The 20,878-nt window shown below is 31.4% G+C and overlaps 1 protein-coding gene and 1 pseudogene across 4 annotated transcripts; both read left to right on the plus strand.

Annotated features, from left to right (window-relative positions):
- The first annotated feature begins 9,718 nt into the window (after nucleotides 1-9,718).
- On the plus strand, nucleotides 9,719-12,455 carry LOC109790929 (Ribosome recycling factor). Of its 4 annotated transcripts, XM_020350172.3 has the most exons (9): nucleotides 9,719-9,869; nucleotides 9,973-10,206; nucleotides 10,663-10,806; nucleotides 10,904-11,019; nucleotides 11,123-11,214; nucleotides 11,353-11,374; nucleotides 11,487-11,555; nucleotides 12,035-12,103; nucleotides 12,191-12,455. In XM_020350172.3, exons 2-9 carry the CDS (start codon nucleotides 10,011-10,013, stop codon nucleotides 12,269-12,271), a joined length of 789 nt encoding a protein of 262 aa, XP_020205761.2. In that variant the 5' UTR covers nucleotides 9,719-9,869; nucleotides 9,973-10,010; the 3' UTR covers nucleotides 12,272-12,455. The 4 variants fall into 4 exon arrangements, with proteins under 4 accessions (XP_020205761.2, XP_020205763.2, XP_020205762.2 ...); XM_020350174.3 differs by lacking the exon at nucleotides 12,035-12,103; XM_020350173.3 differs by lacking the exon at nucleotides 9,719-9,869 and having other exon boundaries at nucleotides 9,876-10,206.
- Nucleotides 12,456-15,551: 3,096 nt separating this feature from the next.
- Nucleotides 15,552-16,953, plus strand: LOC109790928 (acetyl-coenzyme A carboxylase carboxyl transferase subunit beta, chloroplastic pseudogene; annotated as a pseudogene).
- The last annotated feature ends 3,925 nt before the right edge of the window (nucleotides 16,954-20,878 follow it).

Consider the following 20,878-nt stretch of genomic DNA (forward strand, 5'->3'; position numbering starts at 1 on the left):
AAGAAGTCTGGATAATCCAACTTCATCAAGAGGAAATAGAGAAAGTCAATTTAGGGCAAGTAGAGGATAAAAAGGAAATACTAATTGACACGAGAATCAAAGATGAAGTCAAAACCCAATTGACTAGCTTACTAAAAGAATACATTGACATTTTTGCCTGGTCTTATCATGACATGCCAGGACTAAATCCCGAAATTGTCGAACATAAGTTGCCCATTAAAAAGGGAATTTGTCCTGTAAAGCAAAAGCTTTGAAGAGTCAAGCCCGAATGGTCCCTCAAGATAAAGGAAGAAATTCAAAAACAATTGGATGTTGGATTCTTGGATGTATCTCATTACCCCGAGTGGCTTTTGAATATAGTGTTTGTATTAAAGAAAAATAGGAAGGTGCGAGTTTGTCTGGACTATCAAGACCTAAACTAAGCCAATCCTAAAAATGACTTCCCATTACCGCACATCGACGTGCTAGTGGAAAATAACTCCACAAACACTATCTTTTCATTTATGGATGGGTATTCGGGATATAACAAATCAAGATGGTTGTCAAGGACCGCGAGAAAACTTCTTTTATCACACCTTGGGGCACGTTTTGCTACAAAGTTATGCTATTTGGATTAAAAAATGTTGGAGCAACTTATCAAAGGGCCATGGTAACTCTATTTCATGACATGATCCATAATGAAATCAAAGTGTATGTGGATGACATGATTGCTAAGTCAAAGAACGAGAGCGATCACCTCTTTCATCTAAGAAAATTATTCAATTCACTTCGTACGTACCAATTAAAACTAAACCCTGCTAAATATGCTTTTAGAGTTCGGTCTGGAAAACTCCTTGGGTCCATTGTCAGTGCAAAAGGAATAAAAATAGATCCGGATAAGGTTAAGGCCATCATAGAGACGCTACCACCAAAGACGAAAAAGAGGTTAGAGGAGTTCTTGAAAGAGTAAATTATGTAGCTCATTTTATATCTCAAATGACCAATACATGTACTCCCATCTTCAAGCTACAACGAAAGAATCAACCAATGGAATGGAATGAGGAATGCCGACTTTCTTTTGACAGGATTAAACAATGTCTGACAAATCTGTCGATATTGATGCCTCCTATTGAAGGAAAACCCCTAATTTTGTACCTCACAGTATTGGAAGGTTCCATGGGATGTATGCTGGGTCAACAACGTGAAAACAAAAATCAAGAAAGAGTTATTTATTATCTAAGTAAGAAATTCACAAAGTACGAGACGCGGTATTCACCCTTAGAAAAGACTTGCTTTGCTTTGGTATGGGCCGCTTAATGATTAAGATAATACATTCTAAGACATACCACCCAGTTAATATCAAGAATGGATCCCATCAAATATCTATTCGAAAAGCCCATACTCACTAGGAGGGTCGCCAGATGGCAGGTATTGTTATTAGAATACGACATCACTTATGCTCACAAATGACAATCAAAGGTAGCGCCTCGGCTGATTATCTAACAAATGGACCAACAGATGAAAAATATGCAATAAAGGACGATTTCCTCAATGAAGAGATCTTAGTCTTGGGAAAGGAGGAAGAAGAACAAACTAAGGAGGAACCCTGGTCCATGTACTTCAACAAAGCCTCAAATCTGATGGGACATGGAATAGGCTTCATACTGATGTCATCCCAAGGAAAAAACTTCCCAGCAACACCAAGATTAGACTTTGATTATACCAATAACATGGTTGAATATGAAGCTTGCATATTGGGTTTACATGCCGCTCTCGACAATGGCATCATAAAATTGGAAGTCTATGACAATTCAGCTTTGGTAGTACATTAGTTAAGGGACGAATGAGAAACTAAAGATTCCAAATTAGTTCCTTACTAGGAATACATTCAAAGTCTGATACCCCAGTTTGAATCAATCAACTTTGAAACACACCCCAAGATAAGGAAATCAGTTGGCAGATGCTTTGGCCACATTATCCTCCATGTTTGTCATAAAAGAAGGGAATGAGATGCCAATCATCAAAGTCCGATGTCATAAAATGCAAGCATATTGCTTCATGTTAAACGGAAAAGATGATGACCATCCATGGTATTTTGACATCCAACAATATATTGAAAGAGGAAGATACCTGACTAGAGCATCCGATAGTGATAAGAAGACGATCAAACATAGAGCCATCAGATTCTCATAACATAGGGAATCCTTTATTAGAAAAGCTTCGATTCAGTTCTGCTAAGATGTGTCGATTACATGGAGGCTCAATCCTTAATGAAGGAAATCCATGAGGGAAATTTTGGTACCCATATGACAAGACACGTCATGACCAAGAAAATCATGAGGATATGATATTTCTGATCAACCATGGAAAATGATTGTATCTTGTATGCGAGAAAATGTCAAAAATGCCAAGTATATGTTGTTAATATCCAAGTAACCCAACGAACTCAACGTGATGACATCACCTTAATCATTCTCGATGTGGGGCATGGATGTCATTGGGCCTATTGAACCCAAAGCTTCAAATAGACACAGATTCATCCTCGTAGCCATTGACTATTTCACTAAATGGGTTGCAGCAATGTCATATGCACATGTAACCTGTAAAGTGGTGGTCAACTTTGTTAGGAAAAACATAATATGTCAATATGGAATTCCTAACAAAATTATAACAGACAATGGATCCAACCTCAACAACAAAATGATGATAGAATTGTGTGGCTCCTTCAAAATTCATCATCACAATTCTTCCCCTTACAAACCTAAAATGAATGGAACGGTTGAAGCAGCTAATAAGAATATCAAGAAGATTGTTCAAAAAATGGTTGTCACTTACAAGGATTGGCATAAGATGTTACCCTTCGCCTTACACAGGTATAGAACGTTCTCCGTACATCGACCGACCAGTGCTACACCTTTCTCCTTGGTATATAGGATAGAGGTAGTTCTACCCATGGCAGTGAAAATTCCTTCCCTAAGAGTACTCATGGAAGCAAAACTCCCTAAGGCTGAATGGGTACATGCCAAATTCGATCAGTTAAATCTCATAGAAGAAAAAAGACTGGACGCTATCTGTCATGGACAAACTTATCAAAGGAGAATCAAAAAGGCTTTCGATAAGAATGTTTATCCTTGACATTTCCAGGAGGGAGATCTTGTGCTCAAGAAACTTTTACCAGCCTAGAAGGACAAGATAGGGAAATGGACACCAAACTATGAGGGTCCATATGTAGTCAAGCAGGCTTTTTTGGGTGGAACATTGATCCTCACCAATATGGATGGCGAGGAACTAACTTATCCAATGAACTCCGATGCCGTGAAAAAATACTATGCTTGAACAAAAAAAAAAGAGAGAGAGATATTCCGCCAGGACACACCCTAGGCAAAAGTTAGGGATAACATAAAAAGAAAATGAAAAGCATCTAGACCAAAGGTTGAAAGGCAAGCTAGACACCCTATCAAATGCAACCCCTTGAAGAATCCAGCTAGAGTTCGAGATATGCAGTCTGAGACAACTAGGAGAATGTTTATTTTTGTTTTTCTTAGGGGATATTTTGCTTAAACCCAAACACCGGCCTACCTTAGCTAGCCATTCTGTCTAAATCCCTATTGTAATCCTTTCTTAAAACTTTTGATTTATAATAAAGATACCTCTTTTTCTTTCATTTCTCTTAACCTATATGTTTAAATGTCGTGTTTTGTTACTAATTAAACGAAAATCAAACCATTCTAATAAAAGAAAAATAATGAACAAACAGCCCTGTATGAGCTCATAATAAGCGGGGATTAATATATAAGGTTTCATGACATCAAAAAAAAGAAGAGGAAAAGTCTTGATTAAAGGGAAAATGAAAGGTCATCAGATAACATGGAACATCTAAAAGACATATTGCATGTAGGTGTTATACATGAAACGCCTATTTAGAAAGAAAAAAAAGCAATTTTTCACATCTAAAGGGAATTATATAAAAGTAAGCAATGGAAAATATAGACATTCTTGTAAAACATGCATCCATTACTTGCATATCGAGAAAAGAAAACAAACAACACAAAAAAAGGAAAAATTTCTATCCAAGAAAAAGCCAAAGCTAAAACTAAAAATAGAAGAATAAACATTAGGAAGTCCTTAGCCCGAGGGATTCAACTGCAAGCAAGAGGCAAAATCTCCCCGTAGTAGGTCATCTGATCTCATGGTTGAGTCAGACAACTCCAATAAAGACCAGAATTGTTCGTCAAACCACAACACCTTCAGGTTGAACCAACATACCACACCTTGTAGACACTTCTCAAGCATCCCGATAATCATACCAGAAAATCAAAGACATTCAGACTAACATTCTTAAGCTTCGACACTACAATGGGCATGACTCGAAATAATCCTCTGATAGAACATCCATCCATCAAGCCAACTCAAACATTCAATACCACATCAAGAGCACAACGAGAGCTCATTTAACCTCTAGAAAACACTCCATCAACATATCCACACTATCCATTTCAACAGTCAACAATCACCAACCAAGAAAACTCAACAACCAGTAATCAATGAACCAAAAGACTCCAACAGTACAAGATGCTTAGAGAGACATCATAATACTCACATGGTATGAGCAATACAAGATTCCTACCAACCAACCAATCGATCAGAAAAATCCCCAAAAGGCGCCTAGAAAGACATCACAATACCCACACAGTAGGAACAACACTAGGATCTCTACCACACATCTCATCCCCTAATAGTGATGGAATCATGCCAAGGCCAAGAAGAACAAGATGTGATACATTAAAGGACCCAAGAGGAATGGGTTAAATTTGAGGACCTTTCATATCATTTGTACATATTAGTTCTTGTATAGGTTCATTTTGCCTTTGTATTTGTAAGGCACTTTCTTTCTTTTCTTATAGGATTCCTTTTAGATTTTAGGATATGCTACTTGGAGACTTTTGCTCCATTTGACCTTGTATAAAGGGTAATTCATTTTTTCATTTTTCAGTAATAGAAGTGGGGTGACAAATAGTAAGGTGTGTAGGTGCAACTAGTAATTGGGCTAGAGTTGGGTCTAAGCCAAATTTTACATATTAGGCTTGTTTTGCTCCATATTTTCCAAGGAATTGATTTAGCTAGGCCTCACCATCATTTGGTGAACCTAACAAAACCAATTCCAATTTCTTGAATTGGATTAAGTATGGAAAATAAGCCCAAGGTTGCCTAGACTCCCTCCTTGGCCGAATTTTTTAGCTTGTCTTGCACACTTGGGAAACTTGTGCTACAAGCTTCTAACTTAACTTGCTTCCCAAGCTACTAAGTCAAAAGCTTGCTCCACAAGTTTTCCTACTCTATATAAAACTTTTTCCCTACCATTGTACTCACTTTTGAACATTTATGAGATTAATTTTCAGAAATTTATCTCTCTCAAGAGTCATACAATCGTGGAGAACATTCTCCCCTTAAGAACCTTCACAAAGGAATCCTTCCTTTGTACCTTGGTTCTTCAACACTTCTTCTCCTTCAAGAAGTGACTGTGCCATTGTTGCTTCCAAAGCAAGCTTTGGAGCTTGTCTTTCATCCTTAAACATCCATTGAAGGCCTTAAGAGAAGATTGGACAATTGAAGATGGAGCTTGGAAGAGAACCTTCATCACTCTTTCAAGTGTTTTCCATCAAATGGAGACACCTGAAGAGGCATCACAATGCTCATATAGTAGGGGTATCACTGACATCCTGCTAATCTCAACCCAAAGTGAGGGCATTGCAGACATTCCTTGCCCGTAAACCTCAGGGACATTCAACAAACATCAATTGGAGGACACTGCCGAGTTCCTCAAATCGACAAATAAAACTAGGATTACCAGAGTACAATCCTGTCAAAGGTTGCAACATTCACCTTCACAAAGGACGTTGACATCTCAACTTTGTAAGCCTGGAGAGGATGCATAGAAATACTCAACTTTATAGGCTTGGAGAGAGGCCGCATAAAAATACTTAACTTTGTAGGTTTGGAGAGGCCGCGTAAAAATACTCAACTTTGTAGGCCTGGAAAGGCTGTACAGAAGTACTCAACTTTGTAGGCCTAGAGAGGTCGCATATAAATACTCAACTCTATAGGCCTGGAGAGGCTGCGTAGAAATACTTAACTTTGTAGGCCTAGAGAGGCCGTGTAGAAATTCTCAACTTTGTAGGCCTAGAGAGGCCACGTGATGGAAATATGCCAAGGACAAGGAATTCAAGAGGTGATACATTAAAGGAACCAAGACGAATGAGATGATTTTGAAGACCTTTTTCTATGTTTGTAAATATAGTAGTTTCTTGTATAGGCTTATTTTTGTCTTTGTATTTGTGAGACACTTTATTTCATTTTATTGATCATTGTATATTGTTTCTAGAGTAGGTTACTTGGAGACTTTGACTCCATTTAACCTAATTTTGAGGTACACTCATTTTCATTTTTTCAGTAGTAGAAGTGGGGTGATATTTAACAATGCTTGAGGGTGTGACTAGTAATTGGGCCAGAATTTGGCTTAGGCAAAATTTTACATATTAGACTCATTTTGCTCCTAATTTTTCTAGTTAGGTTTCATCATCTTTGGATGGACTTAACTAGACCAAACCAAACATTTTTTAAATTAATTCAAGGAGCAAAATGGAACCAAGGCTGCCTAGCTTGCCTTAGCTTCTACCTTTGGCCGAATTGCTTCTCACACTTGGAAGCCTTGAGAAGTTTGTGCTAAAAGCTTCTCCTTAGCTTGCTTCCCAAGCAAGCTAAGTGAGAAGCTTGCTCCACAAGCTTCTTAACTAGCTTGGACGGTCAAGCAACTCAACCATGGTTCACTTGAACCATGGTTAAAGTTAGCTTGCTCCCTAAGCTACCTCCTTCTATATATTTGTAACTCTAACCTTTTCCCTCACTTTGGATGAATAATATTCAGAAATTATTATAGAATTCTCTCTTCCAAAGCCTTAAGAATTTCGTGGAGAACTTTCTCCCCTAGGTTCCTTCACAAAGGTTTCCAACCTTTGTGTCTTGGTGCCTCAATCTTCTAGCTTCTTGAAGAAGCTACCGAACTTCCTTGTTGCTTCTCCACCATTGAAGTTTTTTCAAGGTGTTTTCCTCTTCATTGGCGTGTCAACCTCAAGAGAAGAAAGGGATTGAAGGTGGAGAGTGAAGAAGAACAACAACCACTTCTACTCACTTCCATCATTTTTGGTATCTAGAGCTTTGGTGCTCTTGAGGTTATGTGTTCTAACTTTTCTTATTGAATCCGTGTTGTTCCTTCCTTTTTCTATGTCAAATCTTTGTTTTCTGAATGGATCTAGTTCTTGTTTACATTTTGATGGATCCTATATGTCACATGAGAATTAATTCTAACGTCTTTACAATTCATAACATACATATTCCAAGTCTCTAAGCACAATTTAAAATATTAAACCATGTCCAAACATTTAAAAAAGGTTGCATGCTTATAATCATTTATTTATGCCAAATGTCACTCTTTTAGGGTCATACACTACTCGAATCAAATTCAAATTGAACCAAATTAATTATAACATCTTTATAATTCACAATATACATATTCCAAGTCTCCAAACACAATTTAGAGCATGGTTTCTAAATTATATAGTTCTACCTGTAAACACCCATAGATGTAGATTTTTGACAATTTTTTCAACCTCATTTTGGGTCATTTTCATGTGCAAACAAAACTCAATAGATAGTATATCACTTCACTACCATTTTTTTCATGCATTATACATCATTTTAAAGCATTAAGATAGAGTTTTAGTCCTTGCAAATGGTTTTGAACAATAACCATGTTTTTTTTGAACACATAGAGAAATAACTCCATACAACTCAAAAACACACAAATATAATAAGGGACTAAGGAATCCTAAAAGAAACTAAAAAATTAGTGTAACCCGCTCCTTTACCTCCTCAAGAAAGAGTGTGTAGTATGGAAATCAAGAACAAAGTCTCCATGTAAGCTTCAAAGTGTTTCCATGCATAATGAAAAATAAAGAAGAGGAAAAAAAGATTAGAAAATTGAAAGGGAGAAAAAGATAATGAGGAAACAGGTAGGAGAACTTGCCTATGGAGAGAATCTAGGAAGAAGTTTTTGAAAACTCTCTTCCTCCCCCACAAATTGGTTGACCCACACAAAGAAGAAGGTGTAGAGACCTTATGTTGAGTTATATAGGAGGAAAATTTAGGGTTTGAGTGAGACTTACATAATCTTGCTTAGTTTTGGATAAATTAAATTTCTTAACCACCTTGAATCTCTCTATTAGTCACTTACCTAGGTTTTATGTTATATTATTTTAAAAAAGTATAACATAGTTAATTAGATAATTTACTAACTTAATTATTAATTGATTTACTTCATTAGCCACTTGATGTATTATTCACTATTAATTTTTCATCAATAAGTCTAGCTCAAACACTAATTACTTTTCATATTTTTTTTTCACTAATAATAATAACTATTAATAGTATCTAATTTAGTTCAAACATTTGTTAATTTTGTTTTTATATAAAAAATTATTTATTTAATCTCATTTCATATTTTCTATAATTAATTATCACATCTAAAATAAGTAATTATTTAAAAATTATGTTTTCTATTTCATTATCTACTTTTGAATTTTAAGAATGTTACATAAGTAACACGATATGCCTAACAACAATTAATAATCATTAAGATAAACTTTGACACTATTTTAGAAATTGGGCTTGAGCTTAATTCAATTTGACAAAATTAAATTCTTAAGGTAAATACTATTTCTTACTTATATATATATTATTATGATCTTATTTCTAATAATTGTGACAACTCTAACATCTTAGACATTAATAATATAATGTATTTAAAAAGTTTCAAGCCCACGTGACTTAAGCCTCCAAAGTTGAATGAAACTTTCAAATCAATTCCTATATGTTAAATAAAAACATTTTTCTAGGGGTGGGCAAAACGAACTGAACTGAACTTATAAAAACTGTACTGAACTTAAAAGTAGTTCATATGAACTGAACTAAACTAAACATTAGTTCAGACAAACTGAACTGAACTATTCTTTTGTGTCATTGAACTGAACTGAACTGTACTATAAAAACTTGAACTGAACTACAATTTAAATTGCACTAAACTGTTATGATATTTGAATTGAAAAATTTTGACTCATTGATCTATCAAAATAGGACACATTTGCCAACTTTACTTTATTTTCCATTTTATTTAAATTTTTCAAAGGAAAAAAATATAAAATTAAGTCAAACAAACTCAGTAAATTTTAAGCCTAAAAATAAGTAGTTCAACATAGCTCAATTGATCCGTTAAGTTCGACAAAATTGATACAATTTTTTTCAGATCACTTTTTTTTTAAGTTTTGGTTATTAGACTATCGAGCTAATCCATTAAGACATAATATGTTAAACACATTTAATTTTTATTATTTTATAAAAATAGATCAATTTTTATAGTTCAGTTCAGTTTTTATAGTTCAGTACAGTTCAACTTTACAACAGTTCAGTTCAGTTCAGTTTTTTTACAAACAGTTCAGTTTTTTATAGTACAGTTCACCACCAGTTCAGTTCAATTCAGTTTTTTTTGCCCACCCCTACATTTTTCTTATCTGAGAACATTTTAAAAAGTTTATTTTTTTTACAAGAAAATTTTTAAAAATTCTTTTAACTTTTTATGGCTGATTAAGGTTGAGTGGGCTGACCTCTCCTGTGTTGTTTCTTTAGGGCCTTAGCCCATATGACTCTGGGCTCAATTGAGTGCGCTGGCCCATTTCAACGTCTCTCTCTAAACTAAAACCCTAAACCCTAAAACGAATTCCGAAACGTAGAAGAAGCTACAGAGGGGACTCATTTGTTTGATCCTCGGAATCCTCACCGTTAGTGCTTTCTACTTTCTAGTTTCTAATTTCTACTCTCTTAGTGCAAATTTCAACTATGTGTAAAACAATTGATTCCTACGGTGTTATTAATCATTGGCAGACACCGAAATAGCTAGGAAACAAAGGAGCGTGAATGCGATGATGTCTGGGTACGTTAGACGAGCATTCTCGTACCGAAACGTGTTGTGGCTCCGAGGCTCAGGCGCTGTTCGTGCCTGTGAGGTGTCTTCAGTTAAAATTTGCGTGTCCGAAAGTAACGGATTCTTCGCTCTTCCGGCAACGCCTAATTTCGTTGCGGAAAGTCGCAGAGCCTTTGCCAAAGGGCGAAAGTCAAGTACGTCTTTGCTTCTCTCGCCACAAGTAATGATTTTTCTTATACCCGTTAGTTCTGTTTTCAGTTTTTGTTGGTTTAATTTGAGGAGGGGAGTTGAATAAGCAGGTGTACATGATGGAGTTTCGTTTGGTGATTTTGTTTTTGTTTTTGTTTCTTTTTTTTTTTTTATAATTTTTTTTTATAGTTACACTTTGGATCGTTCCATTTTAAGTAATGAACTCCATGGATTGAAGCCTGATACTTGGTTAAGGAAATTAGAGTTTCAGTTTCAGATGGGTAACTCTTAACAAAAGTCAACGTTAAGTAAATTTCTACTTTCTAATTTCTAATTTCTACTCTCTTAGTGCAAATTTCAACTATGTGTAAAACAATTGCCAGAATATTTGATGTCTTAGTCTAACTATTATTGTTCATTATAAATGTTACTTGATTTAATGGTCATTTAATACATTTTAGAGGATGAAGGGGGTGTTGGTACAATTGAAGTTCCACCAAACGTTGGGCCTACTATTAAGGCAAATGCTGTCTCACAGATGGAGGCTGCAATGGCTGCATTATCAGCAGAGCTAAGCAAGCTACGAACAGGAAGGGCATCTCCAGGTGTATATTAATGCTATCACAATTGTTTATGGATCATCTGTGTCTTGAATCTTGATAGTTAGTACTCAGCGTGATAATGATGGGCACATCTGTACAGGAATGCTTGATCATATTATCGTTGAAACTAGTGGTTTGAAGATGCCTTTGAATCGGGTTGCTGTTGTTTCAGTCTTAGATCCAAAAACCTTGTCTGTTAATCCTTATGATCCAGAGGTATTTTATCTTGGGAGTTGGAAGTTTGATATTACTTATTTGTACAATGCTTAGTACTAAACTGGTATTATACTTTTGCGTATGACGTGGCTAACATCTGCAGACACTAAAGCAATTAGAGAATGCCATTGTTTCATCTCCATTGGGGTTAAATCCTAAATCAGATGGTGAAAGATTGATTGCTGTTATTCCACCGTAAGCACATATTCTATTGACATTCAGTTACTCATAACTGTCAGAGTGAATTTGGTTGGATATAGTAGCTGTTAATGAACTTGATTTTCAAGCTCAATATCAATTAACTAATTTACTTCTTCGCCGTGAAATGACCAGATTGACCAAAGAGCATATGCAGGTAAACTCATTACACTCCGTTTATCAAGCTCAATATCAATTAACTAATTATTGTGTACACTTTAAATGTCACTTATCATGCTGCTGTATCCTTTTGTTTGAAATTATTTCAGGCTATGACTAAGTTGGTTTCTAAATCATGTGAAGATGCTCGTCAGAGTATTAGAAGAGCTCGACAAAAGGTTTGGTGTGGCATTGATATTTCTTGGCTTTTATTCTTTTTAAAGTTTTTCCTTTTACTAATTTATTAAAGAATTGAGAAAAAAGGGTAGTTGTGGAATGATTGGAATTCTCCCTTTGAATATTTTCAACCTGCTTTAACTTGAATTATTTTTTGTCAGGCATTGATTAACACTATCTTTTATGCTTAAGCACTCTGATGAATTTTCAAATATGTAATTGGTGCATTTCCGTACACTCCGTTCACCCTTGAAGGAATAGCTGCTTGAGTTTTAAAATGCGTTGTTTTTATTATTATGTCAGATGAAATATTTCTGAACTGAAAAAAGGCAATATCAGAGTCTGGTCCTATTTATTTTTTGCCTCTTGATTCTATCAAAATTCAAATTAAAAAGGGTGGTCCAAGTGTCATTATTTTATTATTATTTTTTGAGTATACCATAATTTCTGCAGACTGTGATTAAAGTTGTTTATAAAACAGGCAATGGATGCGATAAAGAAGTTATATTCAAGTCTTCCCAAGGATGACATAAAAAGATTGGAGAAAGAAGTAACTTATATTATGCTTATTGCAGCTGATAAGATAACTGGATTCCATAGCTTTGGTAGTTTGATTTATGATATTTCCTTCTTACAGGTTGACGATTTGACAAAAAAATTTATCAAGACTGCGGAAGATGTATGCAAGGCAAAAGAAAAAGAAATTAGTCAAGGTTGAGATATGCTGATGTAACTTTTAGCCGAGGATTCACTGCTTCGTTTCTCCTTTTAATGTGCTAGGACCTTGAATTTATGTGGTCTCAGCCGTGTGTCGTTAAATCAGTCATTACATGTATAAGAACTATTCTGGTGTTCCGGCAATTTTCTTTTATACATAAAATGAGCCCCCCAGTTTCTATCTATTGGTTTGGAGTTGCTACATTGGCAATTTTGTGGCAATTTTCTTTTATACATATGATTGATCAATATCTTGTGCTTATTATGGAGGTGTAGCAACGCACTTGTAGTCCAAATTTTTTAATGTTCTGTTCTAATCCTGGAGGGTGTCTAGTGGGGATATAAGTTGATCGAAGCTGACACTCAATTAAGAGTTAGTGATAGTATTTATTGACATCAAGTTCAGTGTTTCACCTTTTTTTTAATATCTTTTTGGATAAAAAATTTCATTTAACACTTGTAAGAAAAGAGAACACACCTTCTGACGCATTTTTGAAAGCAATTTTTTAATTAATTGAAATTTATTAGAAAATAAAAAAGTAGGTGAGTCTTACGTCTTTATTAAATGATTCTTGATTTTGTAATTTTAAATAATAAGAGAAGTGTTTTAGAATGTCTTACTATTTCTTAGGTAAATAGTAGAAATATTCATTAGTTTTATAAGAGTATTTTTTTTTTAAAATTTATGTTCAAGTTAATTATAACTTATAAAGATTTTTTTTCTCTCTTTGAAGTGATTACGAATTTTATTGAAATCTGTTTTTTTGTTGTAGATTTTATTTTGTCATTGCTTGCTAGAAATTTATATTTTTTGTCAGTTACAATATTTCTTATCATGAGTGTATTAATCACAAATTTGATGAAAATTTAATTGGGTTTATGGAATCTAATTTGTGTATATATTTTTTTGTTACATTAATAATTTGATTATATATAGTTTCGGTTGGGTAATTTAACTTGGCTTATCAGGTTTAAGGATGTGTTTTGTAAAATTAGTATAATAGTTGAATTTATAAGTTAGTTGACAATTTATGAGCTATAAGATAGAAGTTGAAAAATTCAGTAGTTATAAATTAAATAATTAAATTAAAAATATTTGATAAAACTAATTAGTAAACTATTTGATAAATGTAAAATCACATTACAACGTGTTTGGATAAAGAATTTAAAAAATTTAAAGAACTTGAAATTTTTAGAATTTAAATTATTTTAATTTTAAATTTTCATCATTTTTTAAATATGTTGTTTGAACAAGTTAATACATATTTTTGAAGTTTTAAATTTAGTTTGGATAGGCAATTTAATTTTCACTATGGATAAAATGGAATTAAAGCAAATATATATTAAAATTTTAAGATTAATTTATAAAATAAAAAATTTACCAATTTCACAAAGATAATTTTTTCCTTGGATTCACAAAGAAATATCTCCAAGAAGATCACACAAATCAAAATAGATCACAAAGTTTTGCTCAAAATCACTTGCTTGCATTTCTGTATGTGAAAATCAATTTTATAAAGTTTTCAGACCTAGATAATTGATTATTTCAATGGATAATCGATTATTTTGTTCTTAGCAGTTCTATAAATCACTCAAGAACAGAATAATCAATTATTTCATATGATAATAGATTATTCCAGAGAGCACATTATGGGATAATCAATTATTACAGTGTTTTTCAAACAGGGCAAATAATCGATTATTGTTAATGAATAATTGATTATTTAATCGATTATTGTTAATGAATAATTGATTATTTTGAGTTGATTCTCAAAATTTGATTTTAAACGGTCAGAAACTTTCCAAGTTATGCTCTATCATCATTATATTAATTTTAAGGCAATTAAGATAAAGATTTGACACATGTACAAAGCATAATAACATAAACATGCATAAGACAAAACAATCAAGCAACTACTGCTCATAAACTACTCTATTAAATTTAAACATTCAAATAGCTAATGATTTTCAATCTTCTCCTTTGTAATCATCAAAACACTTCAGAAGTTGATTCACCATCCATGAAGCTCAACAACAACCTTTACTTTTTGTTGTCGCAACTTTGTTCGTGGAACCCTTGGCAATTATTGACATGACGATCCAATGCTGAATTATTACAATGCATGGAAGCCATGTCGAGACATAATGAAGAAGCTCTAATAGTCCTTTGTCGACAATGTGAGACCAATCAAGCACGTTACAAAGCTGATCGTGAACATTACTAATAGAAACTCTAGGCTCTACACTAAGAGAATAATGGCATTCCTTCAAGAACCAATATCTTAACAACAGAGGAGTACATGACCTCCAAATCGACTTGAGACACTTATGTCGTGTAAAACATCCTACTTATTATAAAGGGGATACATTTTAATAACCACTCTTTTGGTCTCCACTTTTTAGTGGACCTTTATACCCCTTGAATGTAAAAAAAAAAAAACTTCTTATATCTTCTACAACTTCTAATATTTGTCTACATATAATTATTAGAGACACGAATTACCTCGGCCCCTCTAGTATATATAAGTGAAATAAAAAAAAAGAGAAATTTTAAATTCTCACTTTATAAGAAATTTTAACAAAATACTTGAATTTTAAATTCTTTATAAATTTTTCATCCAAACAAAGTATTTTACACTAAAACATTTGAAATGTTTTAAAAAATTGAATTACTATTTGATAAATGTAAAATGACATTACAATGTGTTTGGATAAAAAATATTAAAAAATTAAAGAACTTGAATTTCTTAGAATTTAAATTATTTTGATTTTAATTTTCATATTTTTTAAAATATTTTGTTTGGACAAGTTAATACAAGTTTTAATTTTAAGTTTGGATAGGCAATTTAATTTTCACCATAGATAAAATTGAATTTAAACAAATATACATTGAAATTTTAAGATTTAGTTTTATAAAATTAAATATTAACTAATTTTAAATATTTAATATTTTTTTTTAAAAAAATAATATTAGATAGTATTTAATAATTTAAAAATAATTTTAAATATTCAATAATTAAAAAATAACTTTCCATATTTTCTATGTCGACTTTGAAAGAGAGAAGAGGAAGGTAAGAGAAATAAAAGAAAGAATTTGAAATTTTACGATTTTAAGAAATTTTAACAAATGCTTGAATTTAAATTCTTTGTAAGTTTTTCATCCAAAAAAAAGTATTTTACACTAAAGTATTTAAAATGTGTTAAAAAAATTAAATTACTTCATTAAAATCCTATGTCCAAATACACTCTTGAAGAATTTATAAAACAAGTAAGAGAATAACATGAAAGGTAAATGATTTCTAAATAAGAAAAGGGTTATAAAAGATTTCAAAAATATTAATAAGGCTAACATGGTAAAATAAAGAGAAACTAAAACTTTATAACTTTTAAATTAATTCAATTAATGCTAGTTAAAGTTATTTAGATTATTTAGTAAGTGTAAGTATCATTCAAAATTTCTTATTTGATAAAACTTTTTTTACTTAGGAATAATAAGAAGAAATATTATTCAATATTTCTAGATATTGAAAATTAAATTTTGGATATTTACAATGATCATTGTTTTTTTAAATGAATAGGTTTTTTTTAGCTATCTAAATAATGTTTCTAAGAATGATGATGATCATTACATGTATGATAATAAATTTAGTTGGAATAATAATATTAATAGTTGCAATAATAGTTATCTTCATTCTCAGATATGCATTGATAGTTTTATTTTAAGTGATAATGACAAATACAATGATAGTTATTTTTATAGTTACATTTTTGGTAAGGATAGAAATTATAGTGAAAGTGAGAATTCTAGTTCTCATACAAAAACTAGGACGAATGATACAAATGATAATAATTCTACAATAGGTAAAAGTTCTAATAATCTCAATGAAAGTAAAAAAATATAAGCATTTGTGGATTGAATACAAAAATTGTTATGGATTAAATTATAAAAAAAATTTGAAATCTAAAATTAATATTTGTGAATACTGTTGATATCATTTGAAAATGGGAAAGTTCTTATAGAATTGAACTTTTGATTGATCTAGGTAATTGAAATCACCCGTTTGATAGAATATGCTACCAATCAACTTTTACCTCTTATTCTAGTATGTGTGTCTGGGGGGCGCGCATATGCAAGAAGGAGGTTTGAGCTTGATGCAAATGACTAAAATTTCTTAAGCTTTATATGATTATCAAACAAATAAAAGTTATTCTAAGTAACAGTATTTGCATCTCCTACTATTGGAAGGGTGACAACTAGTTTTGGCATGTTGGGGGATATTATTATTGTCGAACTAAATGTTTATATTGTATTTGCAAGTAAAAGAGTAATTGAACAAACATTGTAAAGTAGTATCCAAAGGTTCACAAGTAGCTAAATATTTATTCCAAAAAGGACTTATTTGATTCAATTGTATGTGTTATCTTTAAAATGATGTTTTGAGTGAGTTATTTCAATTCCATAATTTCTTTTCTTTGACTAAAAAATAAGGCATAGCCAAAAAATTCTTATTTTTCAGTCAAAGAAAAGAAATTATAAAAAAATATGTAAAAAATGAAAACATACATGGTCAAAGTATTAAAAGAATAAACAAAGGATGTATTATGATACATATGTTTGTTTCTTTTAGAAATGGAAGGTGAAATGAAATAAATTCATTTATTTAGTTCAACATATATAGCTAATTATATAATATGTACATATCTATCTATATAGGAATTCTAGTGATTATATACTATCTTTATAACAATATAAATAAGAAAAAAAAATAGAAAATAATAATATTTATTTTATGAGGTACAAATAGTAAATCGAAGTACCTATTTTATGATAAACTTTCCTTCTATTTTTGTTCCTTTAGTGGGCCTAATTTTTCTGACAATTGCAATGACTTCTTTATTTCTTCATGTGAAAAAAAAAACAAGATTTTTCTAGATACGGCAAGTAGGGACAAATCTCATATATCAACTTAATTGTATCTCTTAATTAAGTTGTCTAAAGTTTGAATCCTAACTTTAGATATAATCTTCAAACGATTGATACTTTATACCAATATTATAGTTATAAATAAAAAAAATAAAAAAATAACCTATTAAAACAAAATCAAAGTGATATTTCTTATAGCGTAATTAAATATTCTTTGATCTATATGTAAATTAGAATAATTATCTTGAACAAAAGGACTTTTAAAAGATTTTTGATATATATTTTTTTCAATGAATTTCTTTTTAAAAATTTATTTTAACCTCTTATATCTTGTTATTTTTATTTTTTAATTAAATTTTAATATTCTAAAATAAATTATTAATAGTTGAATCAAAATATAAATTATTTTTACATATTTTAATTATAATATATATATATATATATATATATATATATATATATATACGAATGTATATATCGTGTGCGTTGGGAAGAATAACGGGCTTATCTAACACTATAATTCAATAGAGAAAGGGTTATTTTTAATAAATTTCTTTTGCAAATTTTTAAAAGCTCTCTTACATTAACTTTTTTAAAAAATTATTTTTTAATGTATACATAAATTACTTTTTTTTATGACATTATGCATAAATTAATTTTAGTTTATAAAGAAATTTATTTTTATCTTTTCTTTCTATTTGCTTCTCTTATAATTCATTCCAACTCAAAGTAAATTGTTGCATTAGTTGAATTTAATATTTTCCATTTTTCTAAAAAGTTAATGGATATATGAAAATTGGTTACAATTACCAGGGTTAATTAAAATTATTTTGCAACTACAGTTAACAAAAAAAATTATTTTGTAACTGTAATGTCCATATAGAAACTTCAAATCTATTATGACTGATTTTAAAATTGAGTAAAACTATTAGTGCGATTAAATGATTAAGTCAAGATTTAATGAACTTGGAGACAAACAGTTTACATAAATTGTCATGGACTTTCTCGCTAAACTCATTCTAAATGAAGTGCTTGAATCCGATGTTTTTTCAATTGATGTCACTATATAGGTAGATGGGACACAAGGGACAAAACGTTTAAAGTTTACATTGGATACATCAGAGACAAATTATGTGAAATCCATTAGAAGATTGGATGCTTAAGAGTGTAATAATTTAGGACGGATTTTACGGTTGATGATAATAAAAAATTTATAAGAATAAAGTAATGACTGAAAGTGTCCAATCATCAAAATCTAATTTGTAATCCTGAAAAAGAAACAACTTAACTTAAGGCATGTGAAGGCACTCTTCTAAGATACTTATATGCATTGTAAGTCTAGAATACAACAAGAACTACTCAATATAAACCGAGATATGAAAATTAAGAAGTCAATTGACTTTGACCCAGGAATTAAAAGAGAGCAAGAGTAAGAAGTAAAGTGTGGTTTGCGAAAATTGGGTAAGTAGAAAGTTAATTATATATGTAATAGAAACAAACGACCCCTTGAAGATAAACTTCCCTTATATTTAATAGAAAAAAAAGTAGCAATTTGAATCTTAGCTGAGCAAAATGCACAAGTCTAGGTTGTAAACTCCTAATCGCAAAGAGAAAGTTGGATAGAGTCCAAACAGGTAGGGTTTTGTCTTCCAAATTAAACACAGTCATGTTGAACAAATATTGTAGCTTACATGATTGAATGCTTTGCTTCAGATCATTTATCCCAGAAAGGTCCAATATCATTAAGTGGCAATATCTACATTCAAAACACCAAAAGATTAGGGGAAGGTGATAAGGAAAAAGGAGGGAGATGTTGTTAGGCATCATATCATACACAAACTTACCTTCCAAAACATCTTGCCTTGAATAAGGCCATAAGGAACAGGCCCAAATTTTCTTGAATCAAGGCTATTATACTTGTTATCTCCCTCTAGCCAAACGCCACCCTTTGGAACCTGTAGAGGGACGACATACTTAGACCAAAAAATCCCCAAAACACATTCAACAATGGAAAAATGTAAAAAATCTCTAGACCAAAAGCTATCAAATATCAAGCCCTTTCTTAACGTGAAGAAGCAAGGATGCTACTTACCAGTTATCCACAAAAAACAAAGTGAAATGTTAAGTCAATGAAATAGTGGGTATGTGACATGCATCATGTGCATTTATGATCTACTCTAGGTGTGCTGTTTAGGCTACATACCGGTGATGTAAGAAGCTAACAAGGTGTACCTTAGGGTCACCGGTGATGTAACAAGCTAACAAGGTGTACCTTAGGGTCACCGATGATGTAACAAGCTAACAAGGTGTACCTTAGGGTCACTGGTGATGTAACAAGCTAACAAGGTGTACCTTGGGTCACCAATGATGAAATGATGAGAAATGTGATTATGAGACACGTGACTAACGTCACATGTATTTATGAGTCGAGTCCATGACATCATTACATGATAAATGAGTGTACATGTGATATTGATTATGTATGTGTATTGTTTATTTGTGATTGGTGCTTGTAACTTGTAATATGTTTGTTGTATATGTGTATCCTATCTATCCTTTATTTCTGCGCCTGAACTTGAGTGAGATGTTTCTCACTCCCTTGTTGTTATTTGTATGTGTTTAAATTGTGTTGCAGGTGATCATCAGCGTGGAAATGTTGTTGATAAGGCTTAGGCTTCAGTTGGACATGCTCTGATAAGATATGTGACATCGGGGCATAGCTAAGCTTAGTTTAGGATTTTATTTTTATTAACTATTTGAAAACTCAGTTTTATTTCTTGGAATTTCACTAACATGTTATTTGGATTAAGTTTATGAATGTGAACTCTTTACCCTTATGTGGTTGGAGATTTGGCTTTTAATGATGAAGAATTTTCTTTTTATAATTATTGTATATGTGTGTTGGGGTAGAGGGTTTTACAGACAAAATTGAATTAAAACAAAGACTTAAATATGTTTTTAGTCTCTCAAATTTAAAATAAATTGATTTTTGGTTCCTCAAATTTAAAACAATTATTTTTAGTTGCTGTAATTTTCAAAAATCTTATTTTAGTCTCTTAAATCACCAATAACATATTTAAAAGTGCCAAATTAAGACGGTCATGTAATATTAATTGGATTTAATGTGGTGTTTTTACTAACAGAGACATCAATAGGTAGATTTTATGCAATAATATTTGATAATTTTCTTAACAAAATTTGAATATAAGGACTAAAAATTTGATAAAGTTCAATGTTGCACCTTTTTCTTAATATCTATTTGGATAAAAATTTTCATTAACACTTGTAGGAAAAGAGAACACACCTTCTGATGCATTTTTAAAAGTATTTTTTTTAATTAATCAAAATTTATTAGAAAATATAAAAGTAAGTGATTCTTTTATGCTTATTAAATAATTATTGATTTTGTAATTTTTAATAAATTTTAACCTATAAGAGGAGTGTTTTAGAATGTATTAGTTTTTCTTAGGTAAATAGTAGAAATACTCTCATTAGTTTTATTAGAATATATTTTTTAATTTATGTACAGGTTAATTATAACTTATAAAGATTATTTATTTATTTATTTTTTCTCTTTGAAGTGATTACGAATTTTATTGAAATCTGTCTTTTGTTGTAGATTTTATTTTGTCATAACTCGCTAGAAATTTATATTTTTTGATCAATTACAATGTTTCTTATCAT

Source organism: Cajanus cajan, chromosome 8 (assembly GCF_000230855.2).
Source record: "Cajanus cajan strain Asha chromosome 8, NIPB_CcT2T_4, whole genome shotgun sequence".
NCBI classification, from domain to species: domain Eukaryota; kingdom Viridiplantae; phylum Streptophyta; class Magnoliopsida; order Fabales; family Fabaceae; genus Cajanus; species Cajanus cajan.

Excerpts from the sequence above, each read along its gene's own strand:
- LOC109790929 (XM_020350172.3), top strand. The coding sequence starts at position 10,011 with ATGATGTCTGGGTACGTTAGACGAGCATTCTCGTACCGAAACGTGTTG. Across the intron at positions 11,556-12,034 it reads TTAGAAGAGCTCGACAAAAG|GCAATGGATGCGATAAAGAA; the intron begins GTTTGGTGTGGC and ends TTTATAAAACAG. Across the intron at positions 12,104-12,190 it reads TAAAAAGATTGGAGAAAGAA|GTTGACGATTTGACAAAAAA; the intron begins GTAACTTATATT and ends TCCTTCTTACAG.